Here is a 24239-nt window from a genome sequence, read left to right as displayed (position 1 = left end):
TTTAATTTTGGGTGATATTTGGAACGCTGACAGCAACCTGTTCCATTGGAATTGTTCCATTGTTAGTTCTAGGAGTTCTTAGTTCCCTCCTGTGGCTAATGTTGAAATAGAACTTAAATGCAAGTGAGGTTGCCCTCTAAATATATTTTGTAAGGCACAGATGTATTAAAAAATGACACATGAAAAAAAGCTGAAAAGAAAAATAAAATCTCAGCTAAAAAGAAAAAAATAATATTTTAACTGAGAGTAGTAGTATATGTAATACATTTGGCTTTCCTAAACATTAAATTTTATACCTGAATTTTATTGGTTGGGGCTGTAAATAAATAAAGAGGTATGGAAATAAATACATGTAAATAAACAAATTATATCAAAAGCTACTGCAAATTTGACTAACAGGATTGTGCCTTCTAGTCCAATTTCTAGCAAACATCATCAAGATAACTAAAGAAGTTAGTTGATTATCAGTTCAATTTTGACGTGCCTGGCTATTGTTTTCACAGCCACCTTGCCCAATAATGGAAGCTGGCCTATAACTTAAAAAGTGTTCCTGTTGGGTTTTTTAAAAAACCAAAACTGATGTAATGCTTTTTGAGGGGCATTTAGGAAGATGACCCGTATTTTTCCATTTTTAAAGAGCTGCTGATATTCTCATTAGTAAAACTTGCATTTTATTTAATGTAAGGAACTCAAGATTTATACATACCATATATCATATTTTAGGAATATAAGACACATCTTTTCCCCCTTAAAAGAGGGTGAAAATTTGGGTGCGTCTTATACACTGAATGTAGCCCCATCCATCCAACAGCCCCCACCCTTTGGCCTCTGCCTCCCAGCAATTTACCTCCTTGTAGAAAAAAGAGAAAATGGGGCTTGTGGAGGCGGCAATAGGCTATGGCAATCCCTACAGCCTGAAACAGCTGATCATCAGGAGTCCCATGTTTAAACTGAAATTGAAAGAAACCTGCTGTTTGCTGCAACAAGGCAAATTGCTGGGAGGCAGAGACAGATTTTTTTCTAATCAGACTAAACTGAAACAGGCTGTTTGATGCAAGGAGATAAGTCAATAACTATAAATGCCTATAGAATGTTCTAATTATTAGACTTATTTTTTTAAAGACTGCTTTATTGTTCTAGACAACAAAATGAAGAAGCTTTTTAAAATAAATGCTTGATCTGAAGAAGCCCAGTGCTATTGTATCTTCTTTTAAATAGCAGAGAATAATGTATACTTCCACAAAGCCACATCAATTTTCGCAGCATTTGTACAAGTATAGTCTGAAATGTAACACCACAAACAGTGTATGTCTTCTGTACTGTTTGCTGTTTGGTGCAAGGAGGCAAATTGCTGGGAGGCAGAGGCAGATTTTTCTCTCTCTTGTTTTCCTCCCCAAAAGCTAGGTGCGTCTTATACTTCGGAGTGGCTTATACTCCGAAAAATACTGTAGTTTTAAATGTCCTTAAATTAGGGTAGTCTAATGAGGCAAACAGAAGGACAGCTAGGCCCAGTTTGTCTAGTGATGAAGATACCAGGTTAGAAACCAGGAGACTGGTCACTATCTCTGAAAATCACTGTTACATTTATACATACTATTCTGCAAGCACAGGACTCTGGATTAGCCCAATATTAACTTTATGGAGTCAGAAATTGGCAATCCTCTTCTCCCATTCTGTTTAGGATTCAGAGCACCCCTTCTATAGATAAATTAATGCCCTGGGTGATATTCCTCCCCCACAAACATTGCTAGATTTTACTGGCAAATGTTTGTATTTTGTCTCATTTTCATCTCTCCTGATGTCAACTGCCCAAAGAACATACTGTAAATAAATATATTTCAGTTAGAGGGTAGCCCCCCAGGGAACTTTAAAACAATGCTTGAATTACCAGGCAACCCTAATGTGGTTTCTCTTCTTTGTTATACTAGTTAATTACTAGGACATCTCTCCAAGTCTCTTTGACTGGTTCCCTTGAATCTCAGTTGACTGCCTCTCTGTCCTCCCTTGGGAAGAATCACCATCATCAGTAATGATACTGAAGAAAGACAGTTGATACACTCTTGTCACATCCCTGTGAGGCCCTACACAGCCTTCTATGCAAACTCTGGGTGATTTTGCACATCCAGAACTATAGTATGTCAAAATTCAAAATAATTCCGTAGAAGAGAAGGAAACTAACTTGGATAGTCATCAGGAAGAACCAGATTCATCTCTGGCTTGGAGCACATCTAAAATTTCACCTGCTCAAGACCAGCAGACTAGTACTTCCCAAACTTTTGTCTTTCATTACCCCAAACTGCTTATCAGAAAGCCAAAAGCGTCGTGAAAAAAGCAGGCTCTGCGGAAATCCAGCTGGACAAACTGCTGTCAGGAAGTCTTCGGATTGAAACCTATCCTGGAGGGACAGGGGAGAAGAAGGGACAGCTTAGATGACCTAGAGGAACTGGCAGTTCCTCGGGAAGTTGGAGAAAAACCCTTCAAACTGGTAGCGGGGGAGGCAGCCATCACTGAATGACCGCTACAAAGCTGGGGTACCTGGACTAAGTTATTGTGCTGGAGTGGCATCTGGAGTGAAGTGTTGAAACAAGGTGAGTGATTCACCAACTCCCAGAAAAAAAAGAAGCTGATCTTAATCTTAAAAAGGATCAAGAAGCGGAATTAGTGGCTAAGCACCATCAGAGGATTTTGTCTTCTGCAATTCGGAAGTGGGAAAAAAATTAACAACTAAAAGGAAGAGCCCAGGGGAAAATCTCCATTCTCCTTATCTTATTCAAAGATCTTCAATCTTAGTGGGTTAAAAGTGTTTTTGATGGCTATTGACAGCTAGCTGTGGGATTGCATTGCAGTCTGGAAAGAGCTATTTACCAGGGAGCAGAAAATACTGCACCAGCTAGTGGGGGGAAAAAGTAATAATAGAGATAAGTCTCCCCCCCCTATTTTATTTTTATTTTGGGGGGATATAAAGCGCTTTGAAAGAAAAGGGGAAATAAAGTGACAGTTGCAGCTGCAGTATGACCTTGGATACAGGAAGAGACTTACAAAACATTGTTTTGACTGTAACTATGTACAGAGGTGGAAGAGAAAGGAAATCTTAAATTGGATTGGTCTGGATTAATTTTAAAAGTGAGCAGCAAATTTGGAAGACCCTAAATTTGTAATTAAATACAACCCCAAAATTTAAAAATCTGCCAAACTAGTTAAATAGTTAAAATAGTTGAACTTGCATAATGGAGATTTGAATGTATGATGAACTATTCATGATGCTGAAAAGCACAAGTGAAATGTTAATTGGTAAAGAAAAGCCAGGAAATCAAAGGGAACACACAGAACAAGGAATAGGAGAAGAGGGGGGCACAAATGAGGTACAGGAAGATAAGGTGGGAAAAAGAATTGAAAATAAAATGCAGATTGAAGATTTCACTGGGATTTACAGTCACAAAAGAAAAAGCAGATAAAGAAGCTCTCCCAAAAAAGAAACCACAAAATAATAAGAAAAGGAGAAGAATGGGGAAAATCCTGAGGAAAGTTACTAGAATAATAAAAGTAAATACTCTGAAGAAAAGATACAATAATCACAAAAATAGGGAAAAGAAAAAAGTTAGGAGAAAGGGGGAAAAGAAGGAAAAGATTAAAACTGGAATTTTTGAGAGCCCAAGAGAAAACGGTTAAAAGAGGAAGAAAGGGAAAAAGTAGACTAAAGACAATAGTAGTAAGATTGTTATTGTGATGTAACTAATTAAGAAATAAAGAAATGATAGTACATTGTTAATTGTAGAAAAAATTTGAAAGAAATGCTCTCCATGCTTAAATTGAATTAGAGAATGTATGCTGTTTATAGCAAAATATACCAATGGAGAAAATAAGAAAGGAAAATTTGGTGTAACTTTGAAGGGACAATTGAAGATATTGTTTATGTATAAAGAAAAAATAATCATAAAGATGAAAAATAATGGAAGAGAATAATTTGGCAGAAAGTGAAAACAAAACTATGATGTAAAAAGGACTATGTAAATGAGAGGATGTAAAAGAAAAGACCTGAACAACTCTTTGTTCCTATAATATGTATAATTTGTATTAAAAAATAAAAAATCTTGAATGGAAACAAAAAAAAAAACCCTTTTTATCCAATGTAGATAAAATACTTTTAAGGGGGGAGCTGAGAAGCATCTACCTCCACAGAAATTGTGAATGTTGGTTTTGTTTTTAATATGTTGTCTTTGTCTCGTTCCCCCCTTTTCCTTGTATTTTGTGAGCCGCCCAAAGTCCTCCGGGAGTGGGCGGCATACAAGACAAACAAACAAACAAACAAATAAATAAATGTTTTGGTTGTGATTGAGTAATGGATTTGTGTGTCACTAGCCAAGAAAAACACATTTACTCAATTTTGGGCTATTTCCCGTGGGTTGGGAAGCACTGATTTTCAGTCAATCAATCAATCAGAATAGAGCTGGAAGGGTTCTTGGAGGTCTTCTAGTTCAACCCCGTTTGAGCAGGAGACCCTATATCACTTCAGACAAGTGACTGTCCAGTCCCTTTTAAAAAAAACACCTGTGATGAAGCTCCTAATAACTTTTGAAGGCAAGCTGTTTCACTGGTTAATCGTCTTCACTATTGGGAAGCTTCCCCTTAATTCCAGGTTGCTGTTCTCCTTGATTAGTTTTTAACTTTCCATCCATTGTTTCTTGCCCTCTGATGCTTTGGAAAATAAGTTGACCCCCTTCTCCTTGCGGCAGCCTCTCAAATACGGGAATGCTGCAGTCATGTCTCCACCCTCACCCCAGTCTTTCTTTTCTCTAGACTAGCCAAACCCAAATCCTGCAACAGTTCATGTTTTAGTCTCCAAGCATCTTAGTTGCTTTGCTCCTTTCCCTTTTTCCAAAGTCTCATCTTTTTTGTAATGTGATGACCAAAACTGGGTGCAGTATTTCACGTGTGGACTTTATCAAATGGAACTAATACTTCATTCGATTTTGATTCTATGCCTCTGTTTAGACAACCAAGGGTTGTTTTAGCTTTTTAAGCCGCTGCTGCGCACTACTGGCTCATATTAAGGGATCGTCCACTAGGACTCAAAGGTCCCTCTTACAATTACTGTTTATGAGCCGGGTTTAATCTAATATCTACTTGTCCCTTTGGTTTTTCCTGCCTCAGTGTCTTTGTCATATGAAGTTCTCATCTTCTTGAATTTGAAAAGTACTTGTTATAAATATTCATGTCACATCATCTGATATTTCGTTGAAGTCGTATTTAGTATTGTCAGCTGAAGATAGCCTCGGTCCCTACTAAGGACTCCTCGCCTTCCGAGATCCTTCGAGAAATACCAGTCTATTGGGCGCCGCCGGCTGCGGTCTTCCTTCCAGGAGCGTCCCTATCCGTCTAGGGTTCCCTCTGCTCCAGCGACCTAGCTGCGCAGATTCTCCGGAGCGCCGCCTTCACCCAACCGAATTGGGAGCACTTCAGGCGCAGATGAGCCGAGGAAAAGGGGTCGCAGCCCAGAGTCTACAGTGACTGAAATCCGATGCTTTCGGCGGCCCGCCCAATGGTTCTGCGGCTTCTCCACCCCATAAATACTCCACGGACGCCGTCTTGGGAAAGGAAGCTCTTTAGGAGGATAGCAGGCAGTAGAGCAAGAAGGCGGCTACGACGGGGAGGTCTTGCTGCAGAGCCGGAGCCGAGCGCACTTTCCGTCCGTCAATCCGCCTCCGCCAAAGAACGGAGGGCGGCTCCGCCGGGAGAGCAATTGGCGAAGCGCGACCCCTGGGAACATCGGCAGGTGCGCCTGCCCGCCTCTCCTCTCCGCTCCGGGGATGCTTCCGTGCTGAGCTAGCCCGCACCCGTTGGCCTTTCAACAGTGGGCATCTCCGGGCAAAAGCGTTTCTCGCCCATGGGTCTCCAAAGAAGTCACTTCGAATCCGCCTCGACGGGCCCAAAAATACGCGCCCAGACTAGCTCCACGGCGGATGGCTGGGAACTGGAGAGGGCGGCCGAGGAACCCCAGACTCCGCGGATCCAGCGGCCCAAAGGGGACGAGGGCCGCCGATGGCCTCTGCTATCCAGGAGCGGACGAAGTTGTCCGCAAAAAAGCGCCGAGATACTGAGCAGCCAGTATGGGCTGCATCTCCTGCTGGCCGGACTGCTGTTGATGTTCGCCTGGGCGGTGCACGCCATCGGGGTGGCCAAGAGTGCCGTCCTGGCCTACCTCCTCTCCCTCATGGCGCTGCAGCTCCTCTGGATGGCTTGGTACCTCTGCCGCCGCTGTGCGCACAAGAGGCTCATCCAGGACAAGGACACCCAGGCCGGGGCACGCTGGCTCAAGTGTGAGTGGGGCGGGGCGGGCTGGCAAATCCCATAGAGGTGCTAGAACAAGTTGCTCAACTTTTGAAGGCCATGAAGCAGTTAAAATTCTGTAGTTATTGGGTACAAACCTGGCTGCATTTGAGTGAACTTTTCTCCCTTACTTGTACTTGTACTTGACGCCTCTTCACCCATCGTGGGTATAGGCGACTTCCATGGAAATTTGACGCCATTGTAAAGGAATGGATACGGCGATCCATGGAAGCTGTTTCGGCTGGATATACCCAAGGGGACGCCAGTCCCAAGGGTCGACAGAGCCCGATTGGTGGGAACGGGGGGGGGCACCACGTGAAGGCCGGGTTGTCGTTTGATAGTTGAGAGGCTTTGCAATAAGCGTTGCAATGTATATTTTGCGCATCAACTATCCTTGCCCACCCTTTTCTCCCTTAATCTCTCACAGAATCCAATACAGTACTGTATGAAAATTTCTCTCTTTGAGGACCCTGCACCAGGTAGAGAATGTATTATGTGACCTCCAATCTAGAAAAAAAATCATTGGCTGTGTCATTAGGAGTCCACCTGGATCCTATGCATATTTGTTTTGACTAGATGACTATAACAAATATACTGATTTAAACTTGATTTATTTTTTAAGCAAATTCAATAAAATCTCAGTTGAACAACTTCCATTAGGGATATTTTATACACAACAAATGTGGACACCCCCTGCAATAATGAACAAATCCTTTGATGAGGCATTAAGAGCCGAGGTGGCGCAGTGGTTAAATGCAGCACTGCAGGCTACTTCAGCTGACTGCAGTTCTGCAGTTCGGCTGTTCAAATCTCACCGGCTCAGGGTTGACTCAGCCTTCCATCCTTCCGAGGTGGGTAAAATGAGGACCCGGATTGTTGTTGGGGGCAATATGCTGACTCTGTAAACCGCTTAGAGAGGGCTGAAAGCCCTATGAAGCGGTATATAAGTCTAGCTGCTATTGCTATTGCTGTTAATCCTTATTGATTAATCAACACCTCTTCCGAGACTGTATAAAACTGATATTTTACCTAAGGGAATAATTTAGTTTGTAGTTTATTCATAATAGGTGTGCATAGAGTTGCTGCCTTGGATTCTAATCCAAGACAAAGACCCTGATTTCAGTGGGTGCCCTCCCAGGTAATCTTTTCCCCGAGGATTTGGGGGAATACATGTTGTTGCTGCTTCAGCATATGCATCCCTATTTCAGCAATTCAACTGATTATGCTTCATGATTCCAAATTTCATAAGAAAATGGTTATAGAAACGGTTCCACCACAAAACCGTGGTAGACTAAAGCGCGCTCGACGAAAGCGCGTACGTGACGTCATCACAGCGCGATGAAAACAGCACGCTGTGAGCGGTAAACTTAAAATTAACACGTAAATCTAAACCTAACCCCCCCAAACCTAACCCTAAACCTAACCCTGAGCCTAACCCTTAACCTAACCCTAAACCTAACCCTATACCTAACCCTTAACCTAACGCTAAACCTAACGCTAACCCTTAACCTAACCCTAAACCTAACCCTAACGCTTAACGTAACCCTAAACCTAACCCTAACCCTTAACCTAACCCTTAACCTAACCCTTAACCTAACCCTAAACCTAACCCTTACCTTTATGTGAATCGGCTTGCTTTAAAAGCGCTTTTTAAAGCGCCCTTTTTTCTCCGCGGTCGTATTTGTCACGCTGCTGATGACGTCAGGTACGCGCTTTAATCGGGCGTGCTTTAGTGGACCGCGGTTTTGACGGGTCACGATAGAAACAAGAATGCAAAATCCATAGATTTTTTTTGTTTACTTTAGTAGATGTTTGGGAAGAAGTTAAATGTTTGGTAAGGCTCAAGATGGGGAGTTTCAGAATGGTGATAGCTCTGCACAAATGTGATGTGTAAGTTTCAATCTCTAAGTGAAGGGCCATTGAAACCAGTGTACACATACTGTACACATTTTTCTGTTTGTTATCTTTCTTCATAAAAAACAGAATGATAGTATTTTGGAGCCAGTATTTTAGGGTAGCCTGTAAAGTCACCAATAACATATCTTTGCATTACTGACTCCAAGCATCCCACTTATTGTGATAAATATCCTCCTAAAGATAAGTTAGAAACCCCATTGCAAAATTCAGCAGAAGATGGCATTCCAACTACTTCTGGAGTAGAAATAGGATAATGAAACAAAAATGTTTTTTTAAGAAAGGAAGGAAGGAAGGAAGGAAGGAAGGAAGGAAGGAAGGAAGGAAGGAAGGAAGGAAGGAAGGAAGGAAAGAAAGATTTAAGATCTATTACATTAACGAATAATGGGAACACCACCAAGGGGGATAATCCTTTCCCTCATGCCCTTGCTCAAAACTGTCCATTTTCCCAACGAAGCTGGTAGCTGGTTTTTTTTTGGAGGGGGGGGAGTTGCGTGGAAGATACCGTAAGTGTCAGAGCAGGATGTTGAACAGGACAAACAAGCTTTTTTTTTGCTATTCTTTTAGTACAAGAAATGTTAGGTTGCTGGAAATACCTGGTATATGAAAATTAGGAAGCTTTTAAAGGCCATGTATGATAACAGTTTTGGTGTATCCACAGTGAAGCTATTAAATAACCCTTTTCTTCATATATTTTCTACAATTGCTAGAAACATATGCCAATGTATTAATTCAACATCATTTTCTGTCTGTTTGCAAACATCCTTCGACCAAATGGTAGCCCACCAAATAGAATTCATGACTTCTGAGCTTGATCTGTTTCTCAGTAGTTGTGCACATGTAGAAAGGACTTAACATGACTTGCCATACAGAACCTCAAAATAAATGAGGGGAGTTGGTACCTTGGGCATAGGAGAAGAGGACAATTCCAGGCCACCCCATCACTATTTAATGGTGGACCCTTTTGAGAGCCAAAAGCCACTTTTCTTGCACATCTTGATCTGTACTGTGTGGAGAAAGGGGAATCATGCAGCAGAACATTTCCTGTTCCTGAAAATATTTCTTGTTAATTTTAGTGTTCTATTCTTTTTTGGAAGGGTGTAAAATATATTACTGCAAATTACTAGCTCTTTCTGTATATATTTGCTGGGCTTTTGGTGCTTAATTTTAGACAGTTATTTTGAGTGCAATATAAATAGAAATGTAGGCTATAAATTGAATCAATACAGAAAAAATGAAAGACTTTGGTTCCTATGATAAGTTATGGCTTACCAAATAGAGAAAATAATTCATCTATCCCCCACCTGCCAGATTTGGAATGCTGCAACACATCTTGGCAACATTACATGGTTTTTTTTTTAATAAAGTTTTTTATTTTTCATTTTCATAACAAATAACCACATGTATACTATTACATAACCAACATCATATTATATTGTTAAATGTTTACATCAATTTGTCTTACCATCAACTCCCAAAAATGATTATTGGCTCTTCTGCTCTCCATACACCATATTTGTACCCTATCCATCACTTTCTTCTCCCTCTCCCCTCCTCCTCCCTACCTCCTTTCTTCCCTCTGTTGTCCTTCTCTTCTCTATTTCCTCTTCCTCAGTCCTTCTCCTTTCTCCCCTTTCCACTCCTCCTTTCTCTCCTCCTCTCCCCCCCACCCTCTCTCCTATCCCTCTCTTCTTCCCTTTCCCTGAAGTGCGAAGTAGAGAAGACTCTACTTCACACTTCATCTCATTTACTTGGTGTATATCAGCCTCTGAGCAAGCTCCATTTTATGTTGATGGTATTTATAATTCCATTTCAATACACATATTTAATTTTAACATGTATCCTCTTCCTTTTTTAAAAGAAAAAAAGTATACTTATATAGTAATTGTATTTTTAAATCTCCCCCCCCCCCCAGCCTATTTTTAGCCAAGATGTAGGCCTGGTTACGATTTCTAGATATTCTCATCATTATATTTATATAGTTATGCATCCTTACACGCCCCAAATTTGTAGTTCTGTCTTTATAATCTCAATAATTTTCCATTATAAGTATATTTCATGTTCCCTCTTCATTTTTCCATATCTTGACTTAGCTTACCCTTAATTGTCTTTAAATAACAATCGTTACAGTTCAATGTTCATTACAATTCCATTAATCTACTTTATAGAATAACAAGCGGTATACATCTCACTTTATTCATCATCTTAAGAGTTCTATATGTGTCCATATTTCATATATTTTAACCTATACTTAGTTGTTCTTCCATTGTCATATTCAATCAATTAGTAACTCAGTCTAATTATCATGTATAAAAGTGATTCACATACCTCTACTTTACATTCTCCACATAACAGTTTCATATTTGTCCACATTCCATATATTTAAAACTTTATTTAATTATCTTTCCATTATCATATTCAATCAGTTAGCAACTCAGTTTTATTATCATATATAGGAGTAAACCACATATCTCAGCTTTATATTTTCCATATAACAATTTCTAATTGCCTGATTTTTTTCCTAGTAAGTCTTTTGTCCCACTTCTCTATTCCTGTCTTCTCCCTTTTCTTTGTTTTGACATGTCCACCCTCTTCAATTTTCCCCAAGCCACTGTCAAACCCATGAAATCTTTTGTATTTCCCTTTATTGGGGCATAACCCTCCCCCCTTCAATTTTCCCTATGCCACTGTCAAACCCAATGAAGTTTTTTGTCTGCTTTTAATTTTCCACCATTTCTATCCCTTCATTATCCCCCAACTTTTTCCTTCACTTCTTCCTTCGCTTCCTCCTTATCCTCAATATCTAACTTAAAAATTCTATTTAGACTTGATTTTAATGATTTATGCATATTTTTTACAATTTCACGTAGTTCTTCAAATTGCCACCTTTCCATAATGTCCAGTTCTAAAATTACAATTAGTTATACAGTTCTTATTTCAGAGTTCTGGTCCACCTTAAATTTAACTAATTCAGCTGATGTGGAGAGGAAGAGAGGAGGAGCCATCCTGATCCTTTGTTCTCCCTTCAGCAAAAAGAAAAAAAAAGACTTTATATTTTCCCAGCTCTTAATTTTTTTACCCCCTTGTTACCTTAATGTCCAGTTCTGAAATTATAGTTAGTTATACAGTTCTTATTTCAGAGTTCTGGTCCACCTTAAATTTAGCTAATTCAGCTAATGTGAAGAGGAAGAGAAGTGGGAGCCATCTTGTTCCTTTGTTCTTCCTTTGGCAAAAAATAAAAACTTCGTATTTGCCCAGTTCTTGATTTTATTATTATTTTTCCCTTGTTATCTTCCATCTCTCATTGGTTATAATTGCTTAAAATATATTAATTGGAACAAACTCAAACACAGCAAGTCTCGGGTATGTTTCTCTTTACCTCCTGCTTTTTCCAATTTCTGATTTATGACAATTGGTTAATTAAAACTTCCTGCTCAGAGTTTCACATTCCGTTCGCAGCACAGGCCAAATTGGGTTATCAGTGAGAAAATAGTGCTTTTTTCTTGATTTTGTCACCTTGTTACATTCCACCTCTCATTAATTGGAGTTGCTTAAGATATGTTAGTTAGAAGAAACTCAAACGAAGCAACTCTCCTCAGTATGTTTTGGTTTCTGTTTCACCCTCCTAATCTCTTTTGAAGACACAATCTTTTCAAATTCAAATTCAAATTTAAAGTTTGTGTTTGAATGGGTTTGTCACTTCTCTGCTTTCTTCTTTCTGTGTCCAAATTGTTTAAAGCAAATGGCTCTTTTTGGGTTAGTGATTTAACCCTCCATTTTTCTCTTTTTTTCTTCTTTCTTTCTTTCTTTCTTTCTTTCTTTCTTTCTTTCTTTCTTTCTTTCTTTCTGCCAAAATCCCAATCTGTCCATCAATATTATTTATACTCTCAAGGTTCTTTGCCTTTTCCAAATTCTGATTTATGACTGTGGGTTAATTAGATCTTCTTACCAGGCTTTTCATCCCATCTCCTGCACACTACTGCTCAGTTGCTTTGGCCTGAAGTCAGCTTCTTGTGCAGCCATGTTGCCATGCTGCCTCCCCGATGCTCATTTAGAGAGCAAATCTCCGACCTACGAGGGACCTGTTGCACTCCCTCTGGGTCTGATGAGACGCTAATCAACATTACATGATTTTAAAGGAGTTGGTGTGCAGAACAGTAGAGAGAAGTTAAATTGATCTGTACAACCTGATAACCTAGTGATCAAATGTTTATGTCAATGAATAGAAATGGAGGACCTAGAATATTCTTTATTCTTGTGTGTCCAATCACACTTGGCCAATAACGAATATTCAATTCGATTTATTTATTTTATTCTATTTTCCTACATATACAACCCAGTATTTGAAATATTGCTGTTAGCCTATTAGGACTGGAATAATTTCTGTGAATGAAGTTGAAAAAGGCTACCAACTGAGCTATGTCAAAGTTCTTACTTTTAGTACAACTCTTTCGTTTAACATTTTTTTCAGGTGGAATTACTTTGTTTGCAATCATTACTTTAATTATGGATTCTTTCAAAATTGGATACTTCGTTGGATTTTCAAGTTGCTTATCAATTACGGAAGGCATTTTTCCAGTTGCACATGCAGTTCATACACTTTTGCAGGTAAAACCATTTGGTCTCTTATTATTTCAGATGTATACAACTCTTAGGATTGTATTGTTGTTGTGTAAGAGCCTAAAATTAACTAACTTGGTTCAAGATTTTTTCAACCCTCTAATTGTATTTTCTCAAAGTCCATTAAAAACAGTATCACAATTACTGGATTGGCAAGGAAATCCCTATATAATGAAAAGTAACTTCCTTAAAGCATTGGTAATCCTCCATGTTTTTCTGTGCCAGTCCATTAAAACGCTTGAGAATTACACAAGATAACAACCATGCTCCCATTCATTTTAGAAGGAAAATCCCAGTGGCTGGCATTATAAGGACTATAAAACCATTTAGTTAGAAAAAGTTACATCTGTTGATTTAATAGAAACATCTAGTTTCTATTTGAGTTCCCATTGAAGGTCTTTAATTTTGATAATTTATTTTTCATAATTAACTTACTAAATAAGTTTGAAAGTAGGGAAGCCTGATGTACTGTTAGTACTAATGAACTTCCATCTTGAACTAAGAGTTGCACACTTAAGCAGTTTGATAAAAAGTCACATTGATATCATCATCATTTTCAGGACAAAAAAGAAATGACAAGAACTATTAGTAACAATTCGAAAAATTTTAAACAAACAAACATAAACAAATATAAAACATAAAAACCATCCTCAAGTTACCTACAGTATGTCGATCGGTTACAAAACATTTGTGCTCCCTCACTACAGTCTTCATTTACAATTTATATAGAATCTCATATTATCAATCTAATATATATGCATACAATCATTATCATTATTAAACATTCATTTGACTACAACCATTATTACTTCCCTTTATGTGAGATATTCTAAGTTTAGAATAAATTTACATTATGGCATTTCATCACATCATCCCAAAACCATCCAGTAAGACTACATCTTTATATTGTATTCTGTATAATTTTTTTTATCTTTGGTTACGAAACTTTTATGCATCCTCTCCGTAGTCCTCACTTACAATTTATATAAAATTTCATATCATCAATCATATACATCTTCACACCTTTGGATTGGCACAGTCACCATCAAACTGAGGGGAGGGAGGAGGGAGGAGCCAACGTCGTGACAATAATTAACATATAATTAACATGTTAACATATAATTAACTACGATAACAATAATGAAATGATAACCTTAACTAGTAAAAGTAACTTGGATATAAATTGTAAATTGGGACTTGGGGAAAAGACCTATAAATTTTATTAATAATTTTTTGTTTAGATCTTGTTATAAAGGTGTAATTTCTTTTGGGTCTGATAAGAGGAGATGTGATATAAATAGCAAATAATTTTTAGCTAACTACAACAATAACAAGGAAATGTTAATGGATAATGTTTAATGATATATACAGGTGTTGTATTGGTAAAAGCAAATTGGATACAAGCTTTAAATAGTGAGGTGGAGGGGGGGAGAGGGGGGAATGCTTAGATATCTTATTAATTGATTTTTTTTCCAGAATATGTTATAAAGGTGTAATGTTATTGGAGGTTTATTGAAATTGCGAATGAATGCCAGTAGGTGGTTGTGTCTTTAAATACAAATGATTTCAGATAAAAGCACGTTTAAATAATTGTAGTTAAATGAGAATTTTGGTACATTGATAGTAAAATACATAAAGATTTTTGATTCAAAATGTACAATTCAATATGAATGAATAAGTAATGATTGTGGAAGAAACGCACGAAATGTATTTGTAACCAATCGACATGCTTTCTACAAGATGTTATGAAGGATGATTCTTTTTTTGTGTTTTTGTTCAATTAAAACAATAAAAAACTTTAAAAAAAATGGAGGGGAGGGGTTTCTAACCATTTTATCCCAACGGAATTGCCTGGGGGGAACTCTGACCCTGCTTTGCATTGTCGTCCTTTCAATAAACGTTTCCTTTTGAAATGCTAAAGTTTTGAAAGTCCATGCTTTCTTGAACAGGAAGGAGAGACAGGACCTTTCAACAGGTGTCTTTTAAGAAAAACAAATTACAGTTACTGTAAAAAAGTACTTTATCAAGATGTCTCATGTCCAGTTACAAGGCTATCTTCACATTCCCATACCAGAGAAAAGCCCCAAACCTGTTGGCCATCCAGAAAATCATGCCATGCAAATCTTGGGGTGAGGGGGGTAAGGTTGTTCCATAAGGCAGGGGTCTTCTTCTCAAAACTCAGTGTTCAAACAAAGTAGTTTTGCACACTCTTAACTACCATTGATCCAATTAAAACCTACTTTTATCTTTCCAATGTTTTAAAATAACAAACCTCATAACTAAAAATTGAATTAGTTCCTTACAGTGCATGGATTAGAATGCATCAGAAGATAGGGACATTGAATCAAATTTGGTAGATAGAAAGGTTGTTGGGTGATTTTTCCAATTGTTTTTATTAAAACCACAAACTAATTGGACATCTATTTCCTGGCATTGAAAAAAATATCATGTTTAAAATATGAATGGTTAATTGGGAAATGGGTCAGGAGTATAAAACACTGGAGCACCATTGGATGAAGACTCAAAGTGAGTCTGATCAGATATTAAGGATTACTTCATGGTGGTAAGGATTGTGAAACATCAATATATCTCCACCATTATTACATCTGCTGAAAGCTATCCAACAGCCCTTTCCAAGGTGACTTGGTCCCTATTGGGTAGGGAAGGCCCCTCAGATATCTGTCTGTGAATTGAGGAAATGATTAAAATGTCTTGCACATTTTTCTAGATTCTGTTAATTGTTTTTTATAGATGATTAATTGAGTACTACTTTTTCCATGGGACCCATTATAATTTATTTACGTTTGTCTTCAGGTATATTTTTTATGGTGCCACGCAAAGGATGTTATCCAGTCCTTCAAAACACTGGAGAGGTAAAGTGAATACTGTGCAGGGAGGGAGGTAATGCAATGTTTTTAATGTTTAATTAAAATATAGCAATAAACCTAGGAAATGAGTATAACCATTGATTGCAATCAAACAGTAGAAATAATGGTTTGATGTCAATATTAATTATAATTTTTTGTAAGTATGGTTGTAAAAAATGTCATGTCTCCTAGTTTAGGGTTAGTCCTAAGGTATTTTTCTCCACCTATAAGCCCTAATGAGCCATGAGCTCCCCCTTCAGTCAAGATTCAGGCTAAGTACTAAGACAGCATTGATTGCCCTTGTGGATGATCTTTGGAGAGATCTTGAGAAGTGAGTGGTGTGTTCACCCTGGCTCTTCTGGATCTCTCAGCTGCTTTTGATATCATCAAACATTTTGCTGGACCAGCCTTGAGGATAAGCATGGGAGGACACTGTTCTGCTGTGGTTCTTCTTTCTCCATGGCAGGCAATGTTGATAGGCGAAGAAAGGTCCATCTCTCTAGGCCCCTGTTATCTGGGGTGCCTCAGAACTTAAGTTTGCCTCTCTTATTTAATATTTATATGAAGTAGAGAGATTATCTGCTGGCAAATGGTTATGCTATGATAGCTAATATATCAGTACCCTGTGTGGGCAGATGCTACTTCAGATCCTGGTTCAATGTTTGGAGGTTGTGAGAGTCTGGATGATGAGAAACCAGCTGCAACTTAGTCCCCCCTGCCCCCGCCTCCAATATCAGGAGAATTGATATCTCTAACTCTGGATGGGGTAATGTCAGGCTTGCCCCAGCTATTGTGGGTCCCTAGGAAAGAAAGACCCTCAACTCCATTCAGAGGTGAGATTCAGCCGGTTTGCACCAGTTCAGGCGAACCGGTTAACTTTTTGCACAGTTCCGAGAACTGGAAAATCCCACCACTGGCTGGGCCCTCCCCCTCCCTCCCCTCCCAGGAGTCCCAGCTACTCTTTATCTAGCCCCTCCCCCAATCTTGCCAGCCTAAACAGCCTGCCTCATTGTTGACCTGAATATCCTGCTACTGCTGCTGCTGTCACCATTTCCAAAGTGGCTGTTCAGGCTGGCAATGAGGCGACAGCATGCCATTCAGGCCGGCAATGAGGAGGCGACAGTGGTGGCAGCAGGCTGGAAATGAGGAGGCGGAGGTGGCAGGCTGTTTAGGCTGGCAATGAGGAGGTGGAAGTGGTGGTGGCAGGCTGTTCGGGCCAACACTGAGGTGGCGGCAGGCCAGTGTCTTGGAGCGGAGTCATGCCCAGCTTTGTTGGCTGCACCAACAAAGGCTGGAAGTAGCTGTCTGCTGTTTACTGCTGCAAAAGTCTTTTTAAAAACTCTGATTGTCAGGCAATAAGACCCAGCAAAAGATGAAGCACCGGACAATCAGCCCTGGCTGATTCTCTCTGCTGTTGCTGTTTGCTGCACAAAGGTAAATACAAGGGCGCTTTGCTTCCGTAGTAAGGCTCTAACCTTCGCCATCACTGCTTCGGTCCTCCTGCAGCACCCTACCTTGCCATGAGTGATGTCGAGTTGGTCACGCCCACTCAGTTAAATGATCCAGCCAGCCACGCCCACTCAGCCGGTCATTAGGAAGAACCAGTTGTTAAATTAGTTGAATCCCACCACTAACTCCATCTAGTAGAAGTGATAAATTCTTTTATTAAGGATTAATGGTTGCAGTGAAAGCAGGCTAGAACAAAAATTCCCACGCATACTGTTACAAAATTTCCCCTTCTCCCTGGCCTTCCCACCTAGGGATGGTTTGTCTTCATCCGATGGTGTGCCGCATAGTGTTTTGGGGACTGCTTGGATGTTTGGTGCCACTTGGAATGCAATTCGCATTCCTTTCTGTGGCCTTGAAGAATGGAACAGGCCGAGGTGGCGCAGTGGTTAAATGCAATACTGCAGCCTACTTCAGCTGACTGCAGTTCGCTGTTCAAATCTCACCGGCTCAGGGTTGACTCAGCCTTCCATTCTTCCGAGGTGGGTAAAATGAGGACCCGGATTGTTGTTGGGGGCAATATGCTGACTCTGTAAACCGCTTAGAGAGGGCTGAAAGCCCTATGAAGCGGTATGTAAGTCTAACTGCTATTGCTATTGCTAACAGGCTGGTTTTCACACCTCTGGCCTCTGTCAAACCTGTCACCCCTTCCCCCTTGGTTCATCTCTATTGTCTACATGACAATTGCCTATTTCCTCTCCCTGCCCCCCCCCCAACAGTTTATGGCAGATGCCACAAAAGTGTTAAGCTGAAGATGGCAGATCTGACAGTAACATACCCTCTTAGAAATCTGGTGCACAATTTGGAGGTCCTCTTAGATTCATGGCTCCTGCTAGGAGAGCAGATGGTGGCTGTGGCCAAGACAATCTTTGCACAAATGTGTGCTAACTCCACTCATTCCTGGATCACGAGGCCTTGCACACAGTCACCTGCTACCTCCTGCTTGGATTACTGCAATGCTGTAAATGGGGCTTGAAGACATATGTAACTATTAGTTTTGGGTGCTACTGCGATATGAGCTGCACTGTCTTCCTTTTTCTACCCAGATGCAATTCAAGGCTCTACGTTTCACCTTTAAAACCCGACATGAACCCTTGTGGGTTCACCACTCCCTTGAGGATACCTGCCCTGTCCTACTAGGTTAGACAGGGTGGATGTGCTCTAGGTCCTCTTCCTTAATTGTTGTCATCTGGTAGGACCTTGGCAGAGCATCTTTCTAGTGACTGTCCCAGCAGTACAGCCCACCTCACTTGAAATCAGGGGGATCCCTGATTAGTCTTCTGGAGGGCTGTGAAAAAAGGGCTCTTCTCCCAAACATAAAGTTAGGGTGGGAGTTGAGCTGTGGGAATGTATGGTCTGATGCAGAGGTGGGTTCCTACCAGTTCGCACCTATTCGGTAGAACCGGTTCGTCAAATCTACCGAACCGGTTAGAAGAGGTTCCACCAGTGGACCCGGAAAGCAGGCCACACCTACAGAAGAGGTTCCAAAAATTTTTGAAACCCACCACTGGTCTGATGTCATATTGGAGAGGAGGTACTTTTGTTTTTAACCATGATATAAATCAGTGGTAGTCAACCTGGTCCCTACCGCCCACTTGTGGGCGTTCCAGCTTTCATGGTGGGAGGTAGGGGTTTTGTCCAATACTGAAGCATTTTTCTTTTTTTAATTTAATTGACTTCCCTACTTTATAAATCACCATTACTGTGGAACCGGTGAGCAGTTAGAAAATTTTACTACTAACAGAGATACAAAAGTGGGCAGTAGGTATAAAAAGGTTGATTACCCCTGATATAAATCATAGTTACAGTTGTCAGCTACTTAGAGTTATTGTATGAGTTAGTTAGCCGTGTAATCATGAAAATAAGTAAAATAAAACAAATAAACTAACAAAATAAAATATACATGGCAGAAGTATTTTTAAAAAAAGATCATTTGTTGCTTTGGATGTTGCTTTGAATATAGACCTGCTCTGTATTGTGTTAAAATGTGTTCAGTGCTGTTGCCAAAGTGAGAGTGTTGAGCCCTTCCAGTTAGACCAAAGGTGAACACAAAGTCACGAATACTGAAACTATTTTTATTATAGGATTACTGTAACTGAATCACGCAACTCTGAATGGCTTCCTCTTTATCCTAAACGAAATTAGGGAGGGTCAAACCTGAGATGTTTTCTCAACTTACAATCCTGGTTTGGGTCGAGAGGTCTCTTATCTGAGTGTCGCAACTCTTCCTCCTCTATCATTTTCTAAGTAGATACTTAACAGTAACCATTATTTTCTCATGAAAATTTAGCTTTGGCATACAGTGAAGATCACTGTAGTCTATTGTTAATTTATATAATAAATTATAGGACAAAGGTAGACTGAAAAATAGAATTGGAGCATACATTGTTTGGTGAATTAGTTTGGAAAGGTTTATTATATTTCATGTTCCATTTTACTAATGTACCTGAAAGGTCTGGCTTATGGGAAAAGACAGAACTGAGAAAAAGCCTCTGTTGCTCCCCATTCATTTGCTGGCTCTTCTCTCTGTTGGAGAGAGGGTGATCTAGGAATTCTCCTATTCCAGAAGAAGCCTAAGAGTGACAGAAGATGTCCTCCCACTATTGATGAAGATGTTGGAGTCTAGACACCGGTTTCTTCATGGTTTCCCCAGCCTGTTCTTTTAATGGAATGCATCTTTGGGGTACAGCTATGTTGGTATAGTGTGTTTACTTAGGTCAATGGTGGGTTTCTGCTGGTTCGCACCGGATCGGGAGAACTGGATGGTGAAATGGACCCGGAAGTAACTTCCGGAATGCCTGCCCCAGCCCTGTCGCTCCACACTCACCCTTGCCCGCTGGAGAGGTCCAGCGGCAAAATCCACCAGACAGCAGAGGCAAGCTCAGGAGTTTTCTCCTGGATTCCCCTCTGTCTTGCCTCCTCCGATCTCCCAAAGTTTTTTCCCCAACGTGTGATAGCTTCCTACTGGATTCCCCTCTGTCTTGCCTCCTCCGATCTCCCAAAGTTTTTTCCCCAACGTGTGATAGCTTCCTACTGGATTCCCCTCTGTCTTGCCTCCACCGATCTCCCAAAGTTCTTTCCCCAATGTGTGATAGCTTTCTTCTTGCCGTGGCTGAGAGGAAGGAAAACCCCCAGGCCAGACAAGAGAGCTGCAATTCTCCCCAACCTCACAGAGTGCTCCTCTTTGCTTCTTCCCTGCTTCAGGGTGGCTTAGGCTACCTTCAGAGCCCACTAACAGGAAGAATTCAGCACAAAGAACATGGAGATCCGTTCCTCTGTGTCTGTATTGCAGCAACGTCAAACCAGAAGTCCAGTATGAAATCTTGATAATACAACAACACTACATGCTTTTATGTACCTAAGTCAGTGGTGGGTTTCAAATTTTCTTAGAACCTATTCTGGGGGTGTGGCCTATTTTGTTGGCGTGGCTTGGCAGTCATGTGATCGGGCAGGTATGGTCAACTTGACATCACTTATGCACACTCAGTCACATGACCACCACCCCAACCCATGTGGCAAAAATTTTTGGGAACTCCTATGAAAGGGGGGGGGGAGAGGGGAAAACCTCCCAAAAATAGACAACTGGATGATTAAGGGCCAAAATTAGGGAGATCGGAGAAGGCAGGACAGAGAGGAATCCAGTAGAAAGCTATCACACATTGGGGAAAGAACTTTGAGAGATCAGTGGAGGCAAGACAGAGGGGAATCCAGTAGACTTATTTTTTTTCTTTTTCTCATTTAAGTGTTGTAGATTCCCTTCTTGGTCCATCAGTTGGCTTATCAGTTTTTTTCATTCTCTTTTTTCATTTTATATGCCAGCCAGCGCCCTTAAACCAGGGGGAAAATATATTAAGAATGTTGGAAGATAATGTTTGAAGGAAACAGGGCCCTTGATAAAATTTTTAGAAAATAGGCTCTCTGTGGAAGAGGGTAGAAGTGGGAGGAACATTTAGATGGTACATCCAAGAAATAGACATAGGTGGAGATTTAAGAGAGGAATGGGGGAGACAGGCCCCTCAAAAATCATAGCAATTGAAGTATCGAAGCAGGCAAGATACGATAGGTAGATGATATATTTCTTCTTTCTTTCATTATTGTTGTTTTGACTTGCTTTTCCCTTTACCTCTTTTTTCTTTAAAGTATAGCAATTAAAGTATGAAGCAGGCAAGAAATGAGGGAAGAATGGTCCCTGTTCGGTGTTGTGGTTCTGAATTGTCTTTCCCTATGTCTCCCTCTCTATTCTTTTTCTTTTTTTCTTTTTTTTTCTCTTTTTGTAGGCAGATGACAAGTTAGATAGGAAATAAAGAAAAAGTTTTTTTTAATAAAGGGTGATGTGATTAAAAGCTAGAGTAAGAGATAGAAATAAAGCGAATATTAATGTATTACATTTTTATTTGATAAAATGAAAGTAATAATGAGAATTAGGTGGAATAATTGAATAACGATAGACTGTAACCTAATATAGATCTGTGTTGTGGCTTGGTAGGAGCCTTTGGAGCTGCTATCAGACTCTGACACAGAAACCTCCTGTGAGTGGTTTCAGGATGCTCACAGGAGAGGATAACAAGCAGCTGTGGCTCATTAAGGATCTCCTCCTGCTGATAAAAGACTGATGGTGCCACGTCCTAGTGGCAGAAGTTCATTCTGTTCCATTCTTGTTCTAGTCAAGGTTCCCCGTTCGTGTTCATGATTCAGAGAAACCAACTTGGAGAAGTGGTTTGCTGTAAGAGTTTGTTTTTGCATTTGCTGTTTAACTTTTTGCCAGAGAATTTATCTGCGTTTATTTTGGGCTTGCAGCCAGCAAAAGCCGGGACTGATAAAAATATTTCCTTTGAAGTTTTGTTTGGCTGTAGTTTCTGAACGAGCAAGGTGGGGGTCAGAACAGATCTGTATTATTATGGGAATTTCACAAGCTGATTGAATGTAATAATAATGTTTAATCTCATTAGTTTTGTTTGTATTGGAATGTAGGGCACCCAGGTGCCACACTGTTCACACATTGATTTACATTTTTATAAAAAAAAAACTTTTAAAAAAGATTTCATATTGAAAAATTATGTGTACAATATAATATGTTCGCATTGTTTATTTTTTAGGTTTGGAGTAATTCATTCAGTGTTTACAAATTTGCTCTTATGGACAAATGGTATATTAACTGAATCAAAGCATCAACTTAATGAACACAAGGAAAGGTTAATTACTCTTGGATTTGGAAACATATCAATTGGTGAGAAATAGTACATTTGGGGAAGTCTTTCTATCCAGTATCTTAATTGACCTATAACTAGGAATTTTAGAAAGCAGGCTGAAGTTGGATCATTGCACTCAATATCTTAATTGTATCCTTTTTTTCCTTATTGTTTCCTAGAACTATATTAAAGCCGCAGATGAAAAAACAGGGTTGAATAATTTGGGGGTCATATTTTGCATGGTGTTGAAAAGTATAAATGGGAACAGCAGAAGATCCATTTTTACTCCACTTTTAAACTGTAGGGGAAAAAAACCAATCCTAAACTCCTACTGCCAATTTTTGATGCCAAGACTACTGACACTTGGCTCTGGATCCTGGGCAAATTCCCAGACACCTGCCCATCCTTAATTTTTTGGATAGTAAGTGGGAGAAAATTTCTATCAAACACTTTGCAGCTACATTTTGGCAGTCTGACTCATACGATCCAGGAGCTGGAGTTTTGTTTTCGGGTTCACAATGCTACGGGATTCATAGTTTTAGATATCCAGTTCCTTGCTCCTGATATGGGTTCCTGTGATTTGCTCTCTAATGGGAATTTATTGTATGTGTACAATAAAGAGAAACCCACTGAATAGAGTGGGATTTGTTCCTACAAAATGGTGGAGAAAAGGGTAGCCATCATCTTTGACTTATAGGTTTTACACTAAATAAATTTTACTAAAGGTGTCAAGTATGTACTTCTGTATTTTCCACTTAAACTATTAGGATTTAAAAGAATAACAGAGTTGGAAAGGGCCTTGAGGGTCTTCTAATCCAACCCTCTGTTCAAACATTTCAAAGAAATGGTTGTCCAATGTTGGATGTTGGTTGCCGGAAGATAAGGCAGACTCTGAAGTTCCTGCTCACTGATACAAAGAGCAAACCTCAATATTCCCCATCCCTCCCCTGCCCCCCAATGTCCAGTTTGTTGCCACCCAATCTGGGATTGTTGCAATGTTGTGGGAAGCTCTGGGTTGTTCAGGCTGCTGAAATTTCACACCCAGGGCAAGAAGACTTGAAGATGCCCAGCATAACCTGTACAAACAGCTCCTGTCTTCAATTATCAGCTCCCCCTCCCCATTTCCCTTCAGTTGATAAACTGGAGTAATTGCCCCAAATTCTTCCTCCCTCCCTTCGCCTTTGATGGCAGGATGCCAGCAAGGCACCAGGCCGATGATGGAGATCCTGAAACTAGAAGACCTATGAGGTCCTTTCCAACTCTGTTATTCTGTTAACTTTTTGTCACAGGTTAGCATACAAATTTGGAAAAAATATCACTTTAAAAGACTTGTCATATCTTATTTAAGATATGAATGTGAGTTGTCCTTGACTATACAGTACTTATTACAGGTAGTCCTCTACTTACAACAATTTAGCCCAAAATTTCTGTTGCTAAGTTTAATTTTGTTCAGATGTTAAGTGAGCTTTACTTTTATTTTATGATTATTTTATTTTCTTGCCAGAGTTGTTATGTGAATCACTGCAGTTAAGTTAACCATTTAACCCGGTTGTTAAATGAATCTGACTTCCCCATTGACTTTGATTGTTAGAAGGTCACAAAAGGGGATCACATCATCCCAGGATGCTGTAACAGTTAACTAGGAGACAGTTGCCATGCATCTGAATTTTGATCATGTGACCATGGGGATGCTGCAATGGTTGTAAGTGTGAAAAATGATCAAAAGTCACTTTTTTCAATGTGGTTGTAACTTTGAACAGTCATTAAATGAACTGTTGTAAGTTGAGGACTGTCTTTGTAAGTTGCATATTATATA

The 24239-nt window shown here is 39.8% G+C and overlaps 1 protein-coding gene across 1 annotated transcript in view; it reads left to right on the top strand.

Annotated features, from left to right (window-relative positions):
• The first annotated feature begins 737 nt into the window (after positions 1-737).
• OTOP1 (otopetrin 1) overlaps positions 738-24239 on the top strand; it is a 30658-nt gene continuing 7156 nt past the window's right edge. Inside the window, exons 1-4 of the mRNA XM_087724641.1 lie at positions 738-2588; positions 12713-12849; positions 15676-15734; positions 22331-22461. Of these exons, the coding sequence (XP_087580767.1) occupies positions 12748-12849; positions 15676-15734; positions 22331-22461 (292 nt within the window). The 5' untranslated portion in view covers positions 738-2588; positions 12713-12747. The remainder of the gene's footprint in view (positions 2589-12712; positions 12850-15675; positions 15735-22330; positions 22462-24239) is intronic.

This window comes from Thamnophis sirtalis, unplaced genomic scaffold (assembly GCF_051295495.1).
Source record: "Thamnophis sirtalis isolate CommonGarterSnake01/CBP01778 unplaced genomic scaffold, rThaSir2_p1.2 scaffold_10, whole genome shotgun sequence".
Taxonomy (NCBI): domain Eukaryota; kingdom Metazoa; phylum Chordata; class Lepidosauria; order Squamata; family Natricidae; genus Thamnophis; species Thamnophis sirtalis.
This window is presented reverse-complemented; position numbering and strand designations above follow the sequence as displayed.